The 16210-nt window shown below is 34.8% G+C and overlaps 4 protein-coding genes across 4 annotated transcripts; all 4 read left to right on the top strand.

The window, feature by feature from the left end:
* Window positions 1-253: 253 nt before the first annotated feature.
* On the top strand, window positions 254-1144 carry LOC110932607. Its single transcript, XM_022175933.1, has one exon. It carries the CDS (start codon window positions 254-256, stop codon window positions 1142-1144), a length of 891 nt encoding a protein of 296 aa, XP_022031625.1.
* Window positions 1145-1399: 255 nt separating this feature from the next.
* Window positions 1400-1948, top strand: LOC110932606 (NDR1/HIN1-like protein 1). Its single transcript, XM_022175932.1, has one exon. The coding sequence runs from the start codon at window positions 1400-1402 to the stop codon at window positions 1946-1948; it is 549 nt and encodes a 182-aa protein (XP_022031624.1).
* Window positions 1949-4604: 2656 nt separating this feature from the next.
* Window positions 4605-4958, top strand: LOC110932605 (NDR1/HIN1-like protein 1). Its single transcript, XM_022175931.1, has one exon. It carries the CDS (start codon window positions 4605-4607, stop codon window positions 4956-4958), a length of 354 nt encoding a protein of 117 aa, XP_022031623.1.
* A 3721-nt stretch (window positions 4959-8679) lies between these two features.
* Window positions 8680-9342, top strand: LOC110932604 (NDR1/HIN1-like protein 1). The gene has a single exon (XM_022175930.1). It carries the CDS (start codon window positions 8680-8682, stop codon window positions 9340-9342), a length of 663 nt encoding a protein of 220 aa, XP_022031622.1.
* Window positions 9343-16210: the final 6868 nt, after the last annotated feature.

Below are 16210 nucleotides of genomic sequence, written 5' to 3'. Positions count from 1 at the left end.
TAAATGATTGTGATTGTAATTATTGAAGTTAAAGGTCATCCATTGCAATCCGATAAAAAAATAAATGATGAAAAGTGTAATTTACCCTATTATTATTGTTTATCCCACATATTAAAAATTACAAAACCAATTGGATTGATAACAAAACTAGATATATCGTGTGTTTTTTAATACTTCTTTTGAATTTATTTATATCCAAATCAAAGATATATTTATAATAAATTGATGGGGGAAAGTTGGAGGCAAGAATAAGATGAGATGGGTTTCGTGGTGTAAAATTGTGACACCAAAATTCATGGGAGGGCTCGGGTTGGGCGAGATAAGAAGTCTTAATTGGGCCTTTCTAGCAAAGTGGAAATGGAGAATAAAGAGTTGTTCGACACAGTTGTGGGCTCGCGTTATATCGGCGATCCATGGCAGTCAAAATAATGTAGATAATATCCCGCTCAAAAAGGACATCAGAGGCGTGTGGAAAGACATCTTGGCAAGTACTAAAGACATGGAGAAAGCGGGCATTACGGAGTCGGATAGGTGGGGTATTGTCACTGGGGAGGATAGTAGCTCTATGTTTTCTGTTACTTTGTTCAGAGAAGAGGTGATGAAAAAGATAGGTACAAAGGTTAATGTTGCGCCTTTTAGGTGGAATGCATGGGCTCCTATTAAAATCAACTTGTTTGTGTGGAGGTCGGTTATCGGGTGGATAGCTACGAAGGCAGCTTTGGCGGATCGAGGGGTTAATGTTAGGGGTACAACATGCAGCCTATGCGGGTGTGAAAGAGAATCTGTACAACACTTGATGGCAACCTGCATTATGTCTAAAGCTATTTGGTGGCATATATTTTCATGGGTGAAGATACCATTCCCTTTGAATGCACAATCTTGCCAAGACTTGATGGGAATAATTCAACAACAATGTGGAAGTTCCAAATGGAAAAGAGTCATTGAGGTAGTCTTCTTTGCGACTATGTGGCGAATTTGGAGGTCAAGAAATGACATCGTCTTTAATAATGCAAAATTGTCGGTAACGAGAACGGTGACATTAATCAAGGAAGACGCGTTTTTGTGGGTAAAAAATAGATCTCCATATGGTAGTCTAAATTGGGGTAGATGGTGTGATTTTAATATCCGAGATGTGATCATGTAAGTGTCTTGTAGTTTCGTTTTGTTTTTGGGACTCCAGCTTCTTGTTAGCCCCGTTCTTCTATATTTATATTTTAATATAGTCGCCGTTCGAAAAAAAAATTATAATAAATTGATAAAACCGTTTACATCTATAAATCCTGAGAAAAAGGTAAGAGAATCCGAGTCCGAGTTAAATTATAACTTCATAACTCATAAACTATATATATAATATCTCCCTTGGCCAGGCCTCACCTTAGCCCTCCTTCACTTCCCTCCAATGGTTGCTTCATATCCACCATCCACCATGGACACCGTAGCCCCTCACTTTCCTCCATCGGTTGCTTCACATCCACCATCCACCATGGCCGCCCAACGCATACGCCGGAGAGAGTGCTACGACTGCATATGTATGTTCATCATAACCTGCATTCTCTTTATTGGTGTCCCCTTACTAATCCTTATTTGTTCCCTCGATGACCTCACCCCCTCACCTACTTTCACCCTCCACGACTTCAAGCTCTCCACCTTCAACCTCTCCACCACCCCTACCCCCACCCTTACCACCAACCTCCTACTCACCATCTCCGCCCGGAACGAAGATTACAACCAAGCTTTCCACTTCGAAAAACTTGACGTTTACGCATCCTACATGGACCAACAAATCACACCGCCAACAATGTTTCCTCCAATGTACCTACGCTCACCAGACGTCACACTTTGGTCTTTGTCCCTCAATGGGACAGAAGTCCCCGTGACGCCTGGTCTTGCAGCGTATTTGGTACAAGATGTGACCGTTGGGAACGTGTTGATTTGTTGGATCCACTGACCCCGACTGATGATTTAGACACATGATTTAGACCCTATAGGATCCACTGACCCCGACTGTGGGAATTTGTTGGATTTTATATATATATAATTTAACGTTTTTCTAGTTAGAAACATGATTTAGACCCTCTAATATGTTAAAGAAGAGGATATATAACACTTGATGTTATATTTTGGTCCGCCACTAAGTTCAAATCATATTACCATCATATTTGGAAACCTCATCGATCCCCGATTACCATCATCGTTGCTGAAAAATGCTTCTCAACAACAAAGACGTAAGGTGGCTTAGGGTGTAAGGGGTGCTCACCTAAGAGGTGAGTCCCCTCTCTTACGCCCAACCAATCCTCGTGTGCCACGTCAACTCCCCTCTTAAACTCCCCTAACACCCTAAATTGATGGCGGCACTCCCCTCTTAGGTGAATTGGTTTTTTTTTTAAAAAAAAAAGAAGAAAAGCATTGATTGGTCAAGCTCTCCCTCTCTCCTCCCCTCTCTTCGGCATCTCCCCACCGGTTCTCTCTCCTCTCTCTAACTCACCTCATTGTTGGCAATGCTCACCTAATAGGTGACTTGAGTCACCTAAGGGGTCACCGAAGGGTGCCCCGGACACCCTTAGAACGGTGGTTGTGTCAAGGATACCTACCTAGCTCGGGCAAAACCCGTTCTAGAAGCTCGCTACAGTGAAATTCTTTAAGAAGCATATGAGCACTAGTGTGTTCTTGGTTTTTACAACCGTGAGCCAAACTGTTATTAACATTTTTTTAATATTGTAAATCAAAATCAAACCATTATAGATTAAATCCAAATAATCATGCATGTTGAAAACCATAATCACGAATGTTGAAAAGACATAATCAAGCATGTTGAAAACCATAATATGCTTCATTACATAAATATAATATGCTTCATTACCTAAGTATTTCAATATGCGTGATTCAGATTTTGAATTTTACAACGTGCGTAATGTCACATCATACGCTCGTATGTTAAACAATATTGTATTTTACACTTTCACTTTCACGTATATGTTATTAGTAATAAAATGTTAATTTATTTAATTTTTCATTCAGTTTCATAATAACTAGTGTGATTCGCCATGCGCGATGCGGCAGGTATTCGATTTGTATCAGTTCGCTAGGTGGTGGGAACTCGATCGGTATTGGTTGGGTTCCTTTAGTATCGATTCAATTCATTGGGTTATCGGTCGGTATCTATTCAGTGTGTTACGGTACCGACAAACGGTATGGCAACCGAAAGAGATATATACCAACACGTGTTTTATATCCATAACAAACTATTAAAAATGAATATCGGTACATATACCAATGTTGCATTGTTACACCGGTTTGTGTCTCCATAGCACATGGAGTTTCTTCGTCACGGCCACTGTGTACTTAAATCACCACTGTCGACTCACTACCACTTTACCCCTATAAACTTAACGCTTTAGGTTATATTAGATATATATTTGGTTCCAAAATCTAATTATTTTTGTAGAGTTTAAAAATAAAAATTTAAGTATATAATAAAAATCATAGAAATCAATTATGTAATAAAATAATTAAAAGAGTACTGTTCATGAAGCCTTTGTATTAATATGTATAATAATATGTATAATTAGATAGAAATGTTGAAAAAAATAAAAGTATTTGTTAAATTAGATTTTTTTTAAATAAGCTAACGAAGGCAACTTATTACAAAAATAAAAAATTGAAATAATGAATAAAAGTTCATTAAAAAGACTATAAAAAAGTAAATGCTAAAAAAACAAATAAATATTAAAAAAATGAACAAATACTGTTCATCAACCCTTTTGATTCATAATTATAATTATAATATAATAAGTTAGGAAACCATATTATATTTTCTGAAAACAAATAAATATTAAAAAAAAACGAAGGCAACTTATATTAAAAAAACTTGTATAATTATAAGCACTCAACAATACCTTTAGGAAACCATATTATATTTTCTGAAAACATAATTTGTTTACAGGTTCTTTTTTTTTATTTGCCCATTAGTGATTTCAATTAGAAGATACATTATTACATTAAATATTTCTTTTGAATTGTATTTTATTGTTTGTTGATGGTATCTAGATCAAAAGACATATTTTTTTAATTAATAAACCATATATATATCCATCTCCCTAATTGTTACAAACAGCTCAGTCAAAAATAGATATATCAGATCCTAAGAAAAGCTAGGAGAGTCTTAGGGAGAGTAACTTGGTATACTTGGTACAACATATATATTATAACTCATTAACTAACTATATAAAATAACATTCACCATAGATCAAACCCCACCTCTTTCCTCCACCCCATTAACCACCATGAGCGTCGAAGACGACGTTTGCAACCATGACAAACGCCAGAAAAACCATCGCGTATTGAAGTCTATCTCCTTGGTAACCCTGATTACCCTTTGTGTCATTCTTACTTCCCCCGTCTTGATCCTTGTCTTTTTTCTCACCCTCACCCCGTATCCTCATTTCACCCTCCACGACGTCAAACTTACCACTTTCAACTTCTCGACCACCCTCACCTCCAACCTCCAAATCACCATCTCCTGCCGTAACTACGATGACCCTTTCCACTTTGAAAAAATTGACGTTTACGCCTCCTACAGGAACCAACAAATCACACTGCCAACAATGCTTCCTCCTATGTACCTCAAGGACTTCACGGTTTGGTCTTTGTCCCTAAATGGAACTGAAGTTTCTGTACCCCCTTATCTTGCAGCGTATTTGGTACAAGACGTGACCGTTGGTAACGTGTTGATTAATGTTGAAGTTACAGGACGATTGAGAGCGAAATCGGGGTTTCTTTCACGTCGATTCCGGTTGAAAGTAAATTGTCCCGAGTATATTATGTTTGGGAATGATACTGATGTCATTGGTTCGGCCACTAAGCGTCCCTTTGTTGAATGGTGTCATGTTGGAGTTACGCCGTTAAAATCGGTCATGCAAATTTTAACTTCAGCATTTGATAACTTGGTGGGTATTTAGCTAATTAATTTTCTTGCATGTTTTTTCATAAAAAAAGACTATTGATATTTATGTTGAAATATTAATAATTTATACCTTTTAGTTTTTTATTCTATCACTAGTTGGTATATTACACTACTTTTGTAAATGTAATGTTAGCATACTTAATAACAAAAAAAATATGTTTTTAAAATTGCTCAGGTTGAATAAACGTGTATCGTATATTACACCAACATGGCTAACAAATAATATTATAAAAATAATTTGGTACTTTATTTAGATAACCAGATTGTAATTTTATTGTCAAGTTAATTACACCGTTGTTTCCTGTGATATGTGGATAGTAACAATCTCATATACTAAAAGTTTAAAGTAACAGTGTATATATACGGTCTTAATAAAAAAATAGATTGTTTTAAAAAATAAATCCTAAATTAAAAAGTGGATTTTGTTTATAAACTGGCAACTATTATAGACACATTCAATAAAGAATGTTAACTATTACTTTATTTTGGTAATTAGATTGTAAGATAGGCTAAAACTGATGTAACTAAAAGGAAAAAAAATGTATAAATATTTTTAAAACTTAATTAGTTACAATTTACTCAAAGATTAATGGCTTAATATTTTCAATTTAGGCGTCACATTCTTGACCCAAGTTTCAAGAAGTTTGTTTTTTTTTTTTTTTTTTTTGAAAACTATACTTCATTAAACAGAAACCCACCCAAACCGAGCAGGCCAAACAAACACAGAACCAACGATTACATATTTACAAAAGAGTACCAATCATCCCAATCTATCCCTCTATGTTTCGATCTATTAGAAAACCAAAGAAAACTCATAGCTTTGACCTCACTAATAATACTATCTATCCGAATCGGGCGACTAGAAAAAATCAAGTTATTTCTCGCTCTCCAGATACTCCAGCAGACTAACATAATAATTCCTTGAGCCGCTTCTTTTTTTCTTTCCGAGGCTCTTATTTCCTTGTGTATTCCAAGAAGGTCCTTAATCGAGAACGCAAAGATGTTCGGGATCTTACACCACGAACTAATGCCGTTCCAAATGTTAGCCGCCACCAAACAACCTGTGAAAAGGTGTAAAGAGGATTCTTCGGCCGAGAAACATAGCGGGCACACCGAATCTCCGATCTGAACATTTCTTTTCTTTAATGCTTCGCCAGTAGGGATTCTTTCCATTTCTAATCTCCAAACATGAATATTACACTTGGCAGGGATCCATCTGCACCAGTCCATAACGAATCCGTTGGTCGTCACATTTTCCGAATGGAGAAGTTTTTTAACTGCCTTGACTGAGAACTTTCCTTCCTTATCAGGCATCCATATCCACCTATCGCCTCTATCTGTCAACTGAATAGCCTCAATGGCAGCGAAAAGTTGCTGGAATTCGGAGACAACAACCGGATCGATCAGAGGCAACTTCCAATTCCAAACAAAAACCCGCTCCATACCTTGATTTTTGATTCTGTCCGCGACCGTACATTTCTTCTCCGACTCCATGCGAAACAATTCCGGAAATTTTAGTTTGAGTGGTTCGTTTATAACCCAAGGGTCGAGCCAAAACGAAATTTCCGAACCCCTACCGACCTCACCTTTCAAGTAATTCCGAAGAGGTAAGCCTCCAATCTTTGTGTTAATAAATAATTTTGCGATATTATTCCAAACCCCGCTAAGCGTCTTCTTGAATGGAATACATTCCCATCCGACACGACTAAAATGGAGAGCATCAATAATCCGTTTCCATAGGTTGTTTCTTTCTGTTTTATAACGCCACCCCCATTTGGAGAGAAGAGACGTGTTCACCTCTTGAAGTTTACATAGCCCTAAACCCCCTTCTTTCTTGTTTCGCGCAACCCGATCCCATACCACCCAATGCATTTTCCTTTCCTCGGTGGAACCTCCCCATAAAATTTTTTTTATCATCGCTTCTAATTCTGAAATCACTTTTTTAGGAGCTTTATAGAGCGAGAAGTAGTAACTCGGTAATCAATTGTGAAATCCGATTAAACCGATTAAACTCGGTAATCGCTTCTAATTCTGAAATCCGATTACAGATATAAATCATATTTATCAGTTCAACAAAATAAACTTCTGTAATCAATTGACTCACGTAATTACTATATATATTAAACCAAATCATTAGCTACACGAAAGTTTTTGGATTTTCATTTTGACCACAAAAGTTTTTGAATTTTATTTTGACCACGTTTGTATTGATTTTCATTTTATTGTTATTACATAATACAAATGCCGTCGATCCTTAAATACAATCATGTTTGTGACTTTTAACTTTGACCAAACAAAGTTTGTTTGGTGGTTAAAATTGTACATTCAACTTTTTTTAGTTAACTTTTAAAAAACTGTCACATTTAACCATTGCTTTCAAAAAAACTTTAAACAGTATCACTTTGACATTCCTCCCCCAACCAACGCTCCACACCACACCCGCTAGTCTTGGTGAGAAGGCATTGAGGGGTGACATGTGTCCAAAAAAATATTTATTAGTATAGGAAGAAAGATTGGGATTGTAACGATCCGGGTTTAGGAACTTATCTTAAATTAATGTTTTCTCAAATGTTATTATTCTCGATTATTAGATATACAGACATGTGTATTACACGTGATTGTATAACAGAAAAATGGAATTATTGTATAACCGAAAAATGAAATAACTTAATGTGTTCCAAAATCTACCAATAATGTGTATAATAGTGATTATATAATGTATACACTACAACTACAAAAATCCACCGAGCGGCCTACCGAATCATTATAGCGGCTATAGAGATGTACTAGCTGCACTTCATCTTCTTCGTCTAGTCCGAGTCTTTGAATCACCTTCCGACTCTCAAGTATCTTGCTTATTATAATTAACATGAATGAAAATATGGATATAGATGACATGGAGAAGATGATGTTAGATGGGTATGTTCAAGGAGGAGAAGAGACTTGAGGGATTTGAAACTTTTATCTATAGGAGATGGGAATGGCTAAACTCCTTATTGGACTAGATGTATTGGGCCTAAATTCGTTGTCTCGGGCTCTTCATACACAAAATCTTATCGTTTCCATATGATTCTAAAACGATTTAAATGTTTGGCTTAGTTTTTTCAAAACAAATTATGACTTTTTGGAAAAATTAATAAGTCATATTGAAGTGACTTATTAACTTTTCCCCTCACATAACAATTTTATGCCAAACATTTTTTAACTTTTTAAAAAGTCAATAAGCTAATAAGTTACTAAAATAATCAATTCCAAACACCCCAAAGTTGAAGGTTTACCACCATCACCAACAAAATAGTGGCGCAAAATGGTGGTTGTGTCAATGGTGCCTAACACTGGCAACATCCCATTCTTAACCGAACAAAACATTATCACTTTTTAAGTGTCATGTTTTGACCCAAACTAAAATGATATTAAAAAAAAAAAAAAAACATGACACCTTTTGACAGGAGCCCATTTTGATCCGATACCCCCATTTTGCCATGTATAATGAAAAAAAAAAAACCCTCTTGTGTTTATTCATCGATATGTTACATGCTAGCTCAGTCAAAGTGTATCAGATTCTGAGAAAAGCTAGGAGCCTAATGTGCATTTTCAGTTTTATTCATCACTATTTATCAATCGTATACATGATGAACTACACATTATTCCCTCAATCACTACTCACCAGCCGAACCCGTTCCCTTTCCTCCGCGGTACGTAGCTCTATAACCACCATGACCACCAACGACGACAAAGGCCGTAGCACAAAAGACCCTCGCCGCGATGAGAAAGGCTGTAGCGCCAAAGAGGGGTGCGCTTGTTTTTGCGTATTAATCTTCATATTCATCATCATAATCGTTTTTATTTACATGCTCATACTCCTACCTGTCCCCTCCCCTACTTTCACCCTCAACGATGTCAAACTATACACCTTCAACTTATCCACCACACTCACCTCCAACTTCCAAATAACCATCTCTTCCAAAAACCAAGATTACGACACCGCTTTCCACTTCGACAGACTTAACGTTTCCGCCTCGTACAGGAGCCAACAGATCACACTGCCAACAATGATTCCAATGTCGTACCTACACGCCCCATACGTCACCATCTGGTCTCCGTACCTCAACGGAACTGAAGTTCCGTTGAGCCCCGAGCTTGTGGTGGCTTTGGCCCAAGACCAGACCGCGGGTACGATGTTGATTAATGTTGAGGTTACGGGAAGATTGAGTTGGAAATTTTGTTTTTATTCATTTCATTGCGGGTTGAAAGTTAATTGTCCGGCGTATGTTATGTTTGGGAACAATAATGATAGTAATTACGTTGTTGGTTCGGCTGTTAAGCATCCGTTTAGTCATGAAGAATGCGATATTGAGGTTGGAGAAGTAAAGTTTTAATGTTGATAAAAGTGTCATGTAATTTTGAACTTATGATATTCACTATGTTGAAATCTTAAACCTTCTCTTTATAGGCTACATAGTGCTATGGGATAAGGTCTCTAGGAATTTATCACATCATATAAGCGAGAATTTTATTGTTAAAATATTAAAAACTAAATGCGTTATAAAATGAAAAACAATAACGATCATCTTGATTAATGCTATACAAAATTCAAAACCACAAGAATCAAATCATTCATGTACTTTTAAAAAGCTATTGACCAAATACAAAAATTTGGTAAATGTAAATAACACTACATTTTACTACATTAATTATTAAAACTCAATGTTTATTAATTTCTTTTTCTTTAAGAGAGTGTTTGGGGTTGAGTTTTTAAAATAGATTATGTGTTTTGAATAATTAGAATCAGATAATTAACTGTAACAAAACGTGATGTTGAAAGATAGTATTTGCATTTGATTATGTTGCTTGATATCACAATAATCAGATAATCAACTATTTGAGTGTTTGGCAAATATATATTTAAAAAAATACACAAGTGAAAATCCTTTTCTAAACGCAAATAATCAATTTTTAGAAAACTGCGTTTTGTTGCAGTAGGGGGAGCTGTGTTTGGAAAATTGCGTTTTGTAACTTTCTAAACGCAAATAATTATTTTTTTAATTTTTTTATCTAAACACTCAAAACTAATTATTTACGATTTCAAAACTCAATAATTTAAAAATCTTCTTTAAAACTCAACCCCAAACACCCTCTAAGTCTAGGTACGTACATATATTGGCAAAAGCAATTGAAATTTACGTCTCGCAAAAAGGTCGCTAATTTTAAAAAGCAATGAATCCACATTCTTCGCTAATCTAAAAAAAACAATGAATGTATATTTAAAGCATCCACAATAAGGAAACACAAAAAGTAATAAAAACATGTGTACTTAAGCCTTAGGGTATACTTTAACATTTCTTAACTCCATCTAGGTGTCACATCACATGCTTTTCCTTATTTCACTTCACTTCATCTCAAGGAAATGGTCTACTCCCGTTAACCCCATCTAACTTGATTTCTTTAGTGGTTTTTTGTTTTAAAAAGGAAATAAAATTAATTCAATCTTTTAACATTTGGTTAACATGTTAACAAGTAATCCCTTTAACACCCATTAACACAAGAAGGGAATGGTATGCAAGGCATCTTAACATGACATGTCACCTTTAACACCCTATGTGTTAAGGTACACCCTATGGCCTTAGCCAATATATCATAAAAACACCGATTCTTCAAAAATCACTAAAACCCACCCAACAAGAAAAACAAAAAACAATTGCCACATTATTATCTTTTTTGAGCCATTTATTTATCCTCTTCGTAGATTAAAGATTCTGTACATTAATTTAAAAGTGTGAGAAATGTGATAAATATTGTGGAGATGACACGTGTTCTCAATCAAAATTAATTCAAAAGGATAAACAAATAATTTTCTTATTTATTCAATTAATTGATAACCTTCCATAACCGCCACCCTTTATTTTAGGAATACGAAATAATTTACGAATTTGCATTTTTTTATCGTGCATCAATTATAACTTTCTGAAGATCGTATAATGAAGGTTTTATAGAGTATTATATAGTGATGGATGCAGAATAAAGGTTTTGTACAGTGTTATAGTGCTATATTTTCTGGTAGCAGTCTATGATGATGTATATTGTTTGTAAGACCCTAGTTCGTATTTGACAAAAAGTCACAGCGGAAGCTCATGACATAAAATTTCTTTCGTTATAATACTTTGACTTGCTTTAAAGTTTCATTCTAAACATTACTCTTTTGCATAAAGTCATCAGTCGACCCATCTAACAAATATAAACATGACTTGTGTTTATTACATCACATACACCAACGTTTCCATACAATCTATCTTGTGACTCGGTCCTCGATCTCTATTCCTTGATGATCTTCGTGTTTCGTACTACCTGCGCTCACCACATAAAAATCATAACATTAGTACGCATTATAAACATACAAGATTTATTCATGTTTATTTTTCGTTCCGATAACTCTTTACTTCCCGGCTTTCCATTTGATCATACAATCCATGGTGAGACTTCTTTGCTATTCCTGCGTTACACTTCATTCACCAGGCACGCTATTATTATCGTTAGTACTCAATTTTATTGAATGCATGCGTACCTACTTTCATACATACTTACACATTTTCATACGTTCACACATAACTAATTACATACATACGTACATACCCACATATACACACATCTACATCATTACATACGTATCTACATACACACATACCTACATCATTATGTACACTAATGACATTATACATATATACATACATACATCCCTACTTGCAACATACCTAACTCATACATGCCTACTCACATACATACCTTCATAAATCCGCGTATACTTGCTCACATACTTATAAACATACATACGTAGGTGCATACATGCTTACATACATTTCTACATACGTGTATAGATACATACAAACATACATACAATCCTATATTTCCTAAAACATGAAATAAATTAATCATACTTAGTATACAAGTGTTTAAAAACGGTCTAAACGGGTTCGCATTGCATATACGAAATATAATTTTTTTGCAACTCTAGAGCCCGTGGCGGCGCACGACGGCAACTTGCCTTCGCCGTCGCGTCGCGCCACCACCCAATATGATCAGAATGTTTGCAGCTGTTGCTACATATTCCCAACATAACTCAGTTTTACGGAAACGAGCATAACTTTCTCGTTTTTGATCCGTTTTACCCGATTCTTTTTCCTACGTGATCATAATTTAATTCTCCATCACATGGAGTTAACATCCCACATCCGGATTAACAAAATTCTAGACTTTTAAGCTATCGACTTATCACCTTTTTACAAAGTTTTAACCCGTTCATGCATTTATCAAAATTATCTGTGTATTTGACCTCAATTTCTCATGAACCTTATAATTTCAACGTTATCTATCGTAAAGGATTAAATTCATGGATGTCTTGCATCCTCTTAACCCAATTTCGCTCAAAAGCTTATTTTGACCCGTTATGGGTAATTACGCATTAAATGATCTAGGACATACAAAACCATACTCTTCGCTTTCATACTTGACCAAAACATTACTCTAATCAAATAGCTTGTTTCCAAATGAATTTTAAGATCGTTTGCCCGATATACCTATCAAGGGCGTTTTTGTCAACTTTGCCCCATCCTTTACAACAAAGGGCTTCATTGCATATTTAACCAATCTTACGACATAACTACAACTGTATTTACACGTACCTCGCTCGGATCAAAGCTAAGACCCGTTTTAATACGTCGTCCCCTAAGATGCTAGTTAATAGCAACGCAATTCCTTTCGCTATTCTCCCTGTGAATTCTTAATACTTGACAATACAATCATTAGTCGACATCGTCAAATGGTGATAGCTTCACCATTTGACCCGTTAAGTCTAAATGTCCATTTAGTCCTTGTGTGATTGTGATTATTCCTTATCCCTTCTATGTATCTTATTCTTTCGTTGACTCGTAATCAAAATTACCATAAACTTACCATATTCATAATCTATAGTTCTTATCATGGACACATGTTCCGACCCGTATCAATACTTACCGGAACATCGTACTTCATTTATAAACTTACCATATTCATAATCTATACAATGAATAAGTATTCTACAAGGAGGGTGAAAGCTTAACTTATCTAACATCCGAATATGCTTCCCGTGCGCATTAGTCCTGTTTGACCCGCTTCTTTCCCAAGCTTCCATGTCGCTTATCAAGCATCAAGCATCAACTATCATATATCATTCTCAAGATAGTTAGCTTGTTCATCATTCATCACACGGATCTTATTTCGGAAATTACCATTCAAACTCAAAACATACTAATCTATCAAATCCTAGCCGAAATCCCTTCAACATTTACACACGTATGTAATTTCAAACATCATTAACAATAACATATCATCATATTATACAAAACCCACTTCATAACTACATTGTTAATCACTTACTAGTGATCTAAGCTCAATTATCTCTAAACATAAGGTACAACTAATTCACGCACAATCTCCTAAATTCATACATAATTCATCAAATCCTCATACTAATTAACATATATCATTCACACATAAACATTCAAACATATTATCATCATATTTCTTTCAATTCTTCTAACAAGACTCCATATTACTCACATAATACATCAATATTTAACAAGAATTAGACATGGATGATGATTCAACTCATCATTCTCACCATAACTAATGGGTTTCACCTATAAGCATCAAATTAACCTAAATAATACATAACCCATGTTCTATATGATGATTCTAACATATCCTCATGCTCAATTTCATACCAATTCACGATTTACAACATAACCCACTTCATGGACAATCACCAATCTAGAATTTAAGACATACCTTATGATCCCCTTGTGAAGGTGATCATTAATCCATGCTCGGTTATGAATTTAAGCTTCATCTTGCCTTTCAATTTGATGAAATTGATGGAAGTTAGGGTTTTGAGCTCATAAGCTCCTGCTCGATCTAGAACACACACGAAGTGTGTGTTTTGTGTGTGTTAACTTTCATAAATAAAACCCATCTTTCCATCTTAACGGTTTTGGTCCCTCAAATTTCGTTTTGATTGCATACGGGACTAAAAACTCATCATCTTATTACTTATATACATGACACCACCAGGCTAGTTTATTCCTAGTTATTTTATTCATGGGTTCACTTTTAATACTTACGGTACTTTACCCATTCCTTTATCTTAACCGGGTTCTAAATTACCAAGCCCGTTTTTTGGGGTGTTACAATTATCATTATTTTAGCCATTTATTTATTACCCTCTTCAAATATTTTATAAAAGAATGTTTACATGACTAGGGTTGTCCAAACTGCTCGACGATCGCTCAAAAAATGTTCGAAAAATGCTTGTTCGATTCCCGCTCAGTTTGTAAATGAGTCGCTCGGATTGGTTCGATTCAAATTCAATCCAAGCATGAGCAAAGGTCCGTTCGCTCGTCGATCGCTCGGTTTCGCTCGAATTATTATCATTATAATATATATATATATATATTATAGATTTTAAAGATTAAAAGCCCAAAAAATATATTAGTCCAACAAAAATTAAAAGCCCAAAAAATATACTAGCCCAACTTAATAGTTAATACCAAAATCTAACCCTAAATCCCTAATTCCTAAAACAATCACATAAACTGATTGTTTGAATGTTCGATCTGCATATCTCGTCGTTGCCACACACCAAAATATAACCCTAAATTCCTAATTCCTAAAACAATCTCATAATCTGATTAATCTGATTGCTCGATCTCATGATGAGGGTAAAGTCCTTGGTATAACTTGCTAAAGTCCTCTCTATTACACAATCACATATCGCGCCTTATTTTGTGCTTCTTGAGATTGTTAAGAACATTTTTAGAATCGTGATTTTGGTTATGTATTGCTTTTGTTAGTAAGGTGTTGACATGTTTTAATTAAGTTAAGATTTGTTTTTGTTCAACGCAACCTTATAATAGTCTTGATTTCAGTTTTTTTTTTTTTTTTTTGCTACACATGTTTTAATTTCGGTGCTGAGAAAAACCGAGCGAAAATGATTCGCTTGATTCAAATTCAATCTGAGCATGAGCATCACTTTTGTGCTCGGTTTTGCAAATTCGATCCGATCGGATTGGATCGGTTGTAATTCAATCCGAGCACGAGCAGACCCTTGATTGGATCGGATCGGATCGGCTCATGAACACCCGTATACATGACCCACCACTACTTCTCTCTCCATACAATATTTATATGCATATAGTATAACGAGGCACACAAAATATTGTTTTTCATCGTTTTTTAAGAAGAATGGCAAAAAAACGCAACCAAAAAACATGTTTCACAATAATAAGAATTGAAAAAAAAATTGCCGCGAACGTAGAAAAATGGACCAAAAACCCTTTATCGGGATGGACTTATATTATCTTCCACTTGGTTTGAACCCAGTGTATTACACAGGCTACATAAATATAATGTCATATATTAATACATACATTCGTCAATATTTATCTTTTAGAAATAAATGTTGTTTTTTATTTATTATTAGGTAAAAAACACATGTATTACATGAGGTTGAATCATGTTTTAGTTAGTTTTATGCACATTCGTGCTTATTTTTTTTATTTCATTCATAGAACACCCGTCTCAAATTTGTATTTAAAAGAGTTTACGGTAAAAAAGGTGGAGATTGATCTCCACGTTTTTTATATATTTCATCATTATTACAAAATATATATCTACTCATAATATTGGGGATATAAATTATATAAATAAAGAAATGTTTATCCTTATCTTAATTTTTGTTTAAAATTATTTATAGAAAAAACAAGAATTTATTCTTTTCTAATTTTTGTTTAAAATTATTATTATTATTTAATAAGAGAAATAAATATAAAAATAAGGTGAGAAAGCAACAGAAAGTGACACGGGTCTAAAAAAATTTCATTTATTAGTATAGGAAGATTAGGACATATGTAGGTTAAAATCAATGTTTTGGAAACCTGTTTAAACTGGCCAGATGTACTGGTTGAACTGTCCGATACACCCGGTTAAAGCGTCTCTGAGCTAAATCCGGTACGATATGACACTGGATTTCAAAACATTAGTTAAAATATAATCAAGGTTTTTGTCAGGGTCGGCCTGAGAATTCATGTATACTGTTCGAGCTCGAAAAAACGTGCCCTTAGGCCTTAACGAAATAAATAATTTAAACTTGTTTTTCATACAAATGTGAACCGTTGACAAAAATATAGCATTCGATAAACAATGCAATTAACAAAATAC

The sequence above is a fragment of the Helianthus annuus genome, chromosome 3 (assembly GCF_002127325.2).
Source record: "Helianthus annuus cultivar XRQ/B chromosome 3, HanXRQr2.0-SUNRISE, whole genome shotgun sequence".
Taxonomy (NCBI): Eukaryota; Viridiplantae; Streptophyta; class Magnoliopsida; order Asterales; family Asteraceae; genus Helianthus; species Helianthus annuus.
Note: the sequence above shows the minus strand (reverse complement) of the source record. Positions and strands in the feature narration are given on the sequence as shown.

Coding starts and splice junctions, on each gene's coding strand:
- LOC110932605 (XM_022175931.1), top strand. CDS start 4,605: ATGCTTCCTCCTATGTACCTCAAGGACTTCACGGTTTGGTCTTTGTCC.
- LOC110932607 (XM_022175933.1), top strand. CDS start 254: ATGAGATGGGTTTCGTGGTGTAAAATTGTGACACCAAAATTCATGGGA.
- LOC110932606 (XM_022175932.1), top strand. CDS start 1,400: ATGGTTGCTTCATATCCACCATCCACCATGGACACCGTAGCCCCTCAC.
- LOC110932604 (XM_022175930.1), top strand. CDS start 8,680: ATGACCACCAACGACGACAAAGGCCGTAGCACAAAAGACCCTCGCCGC.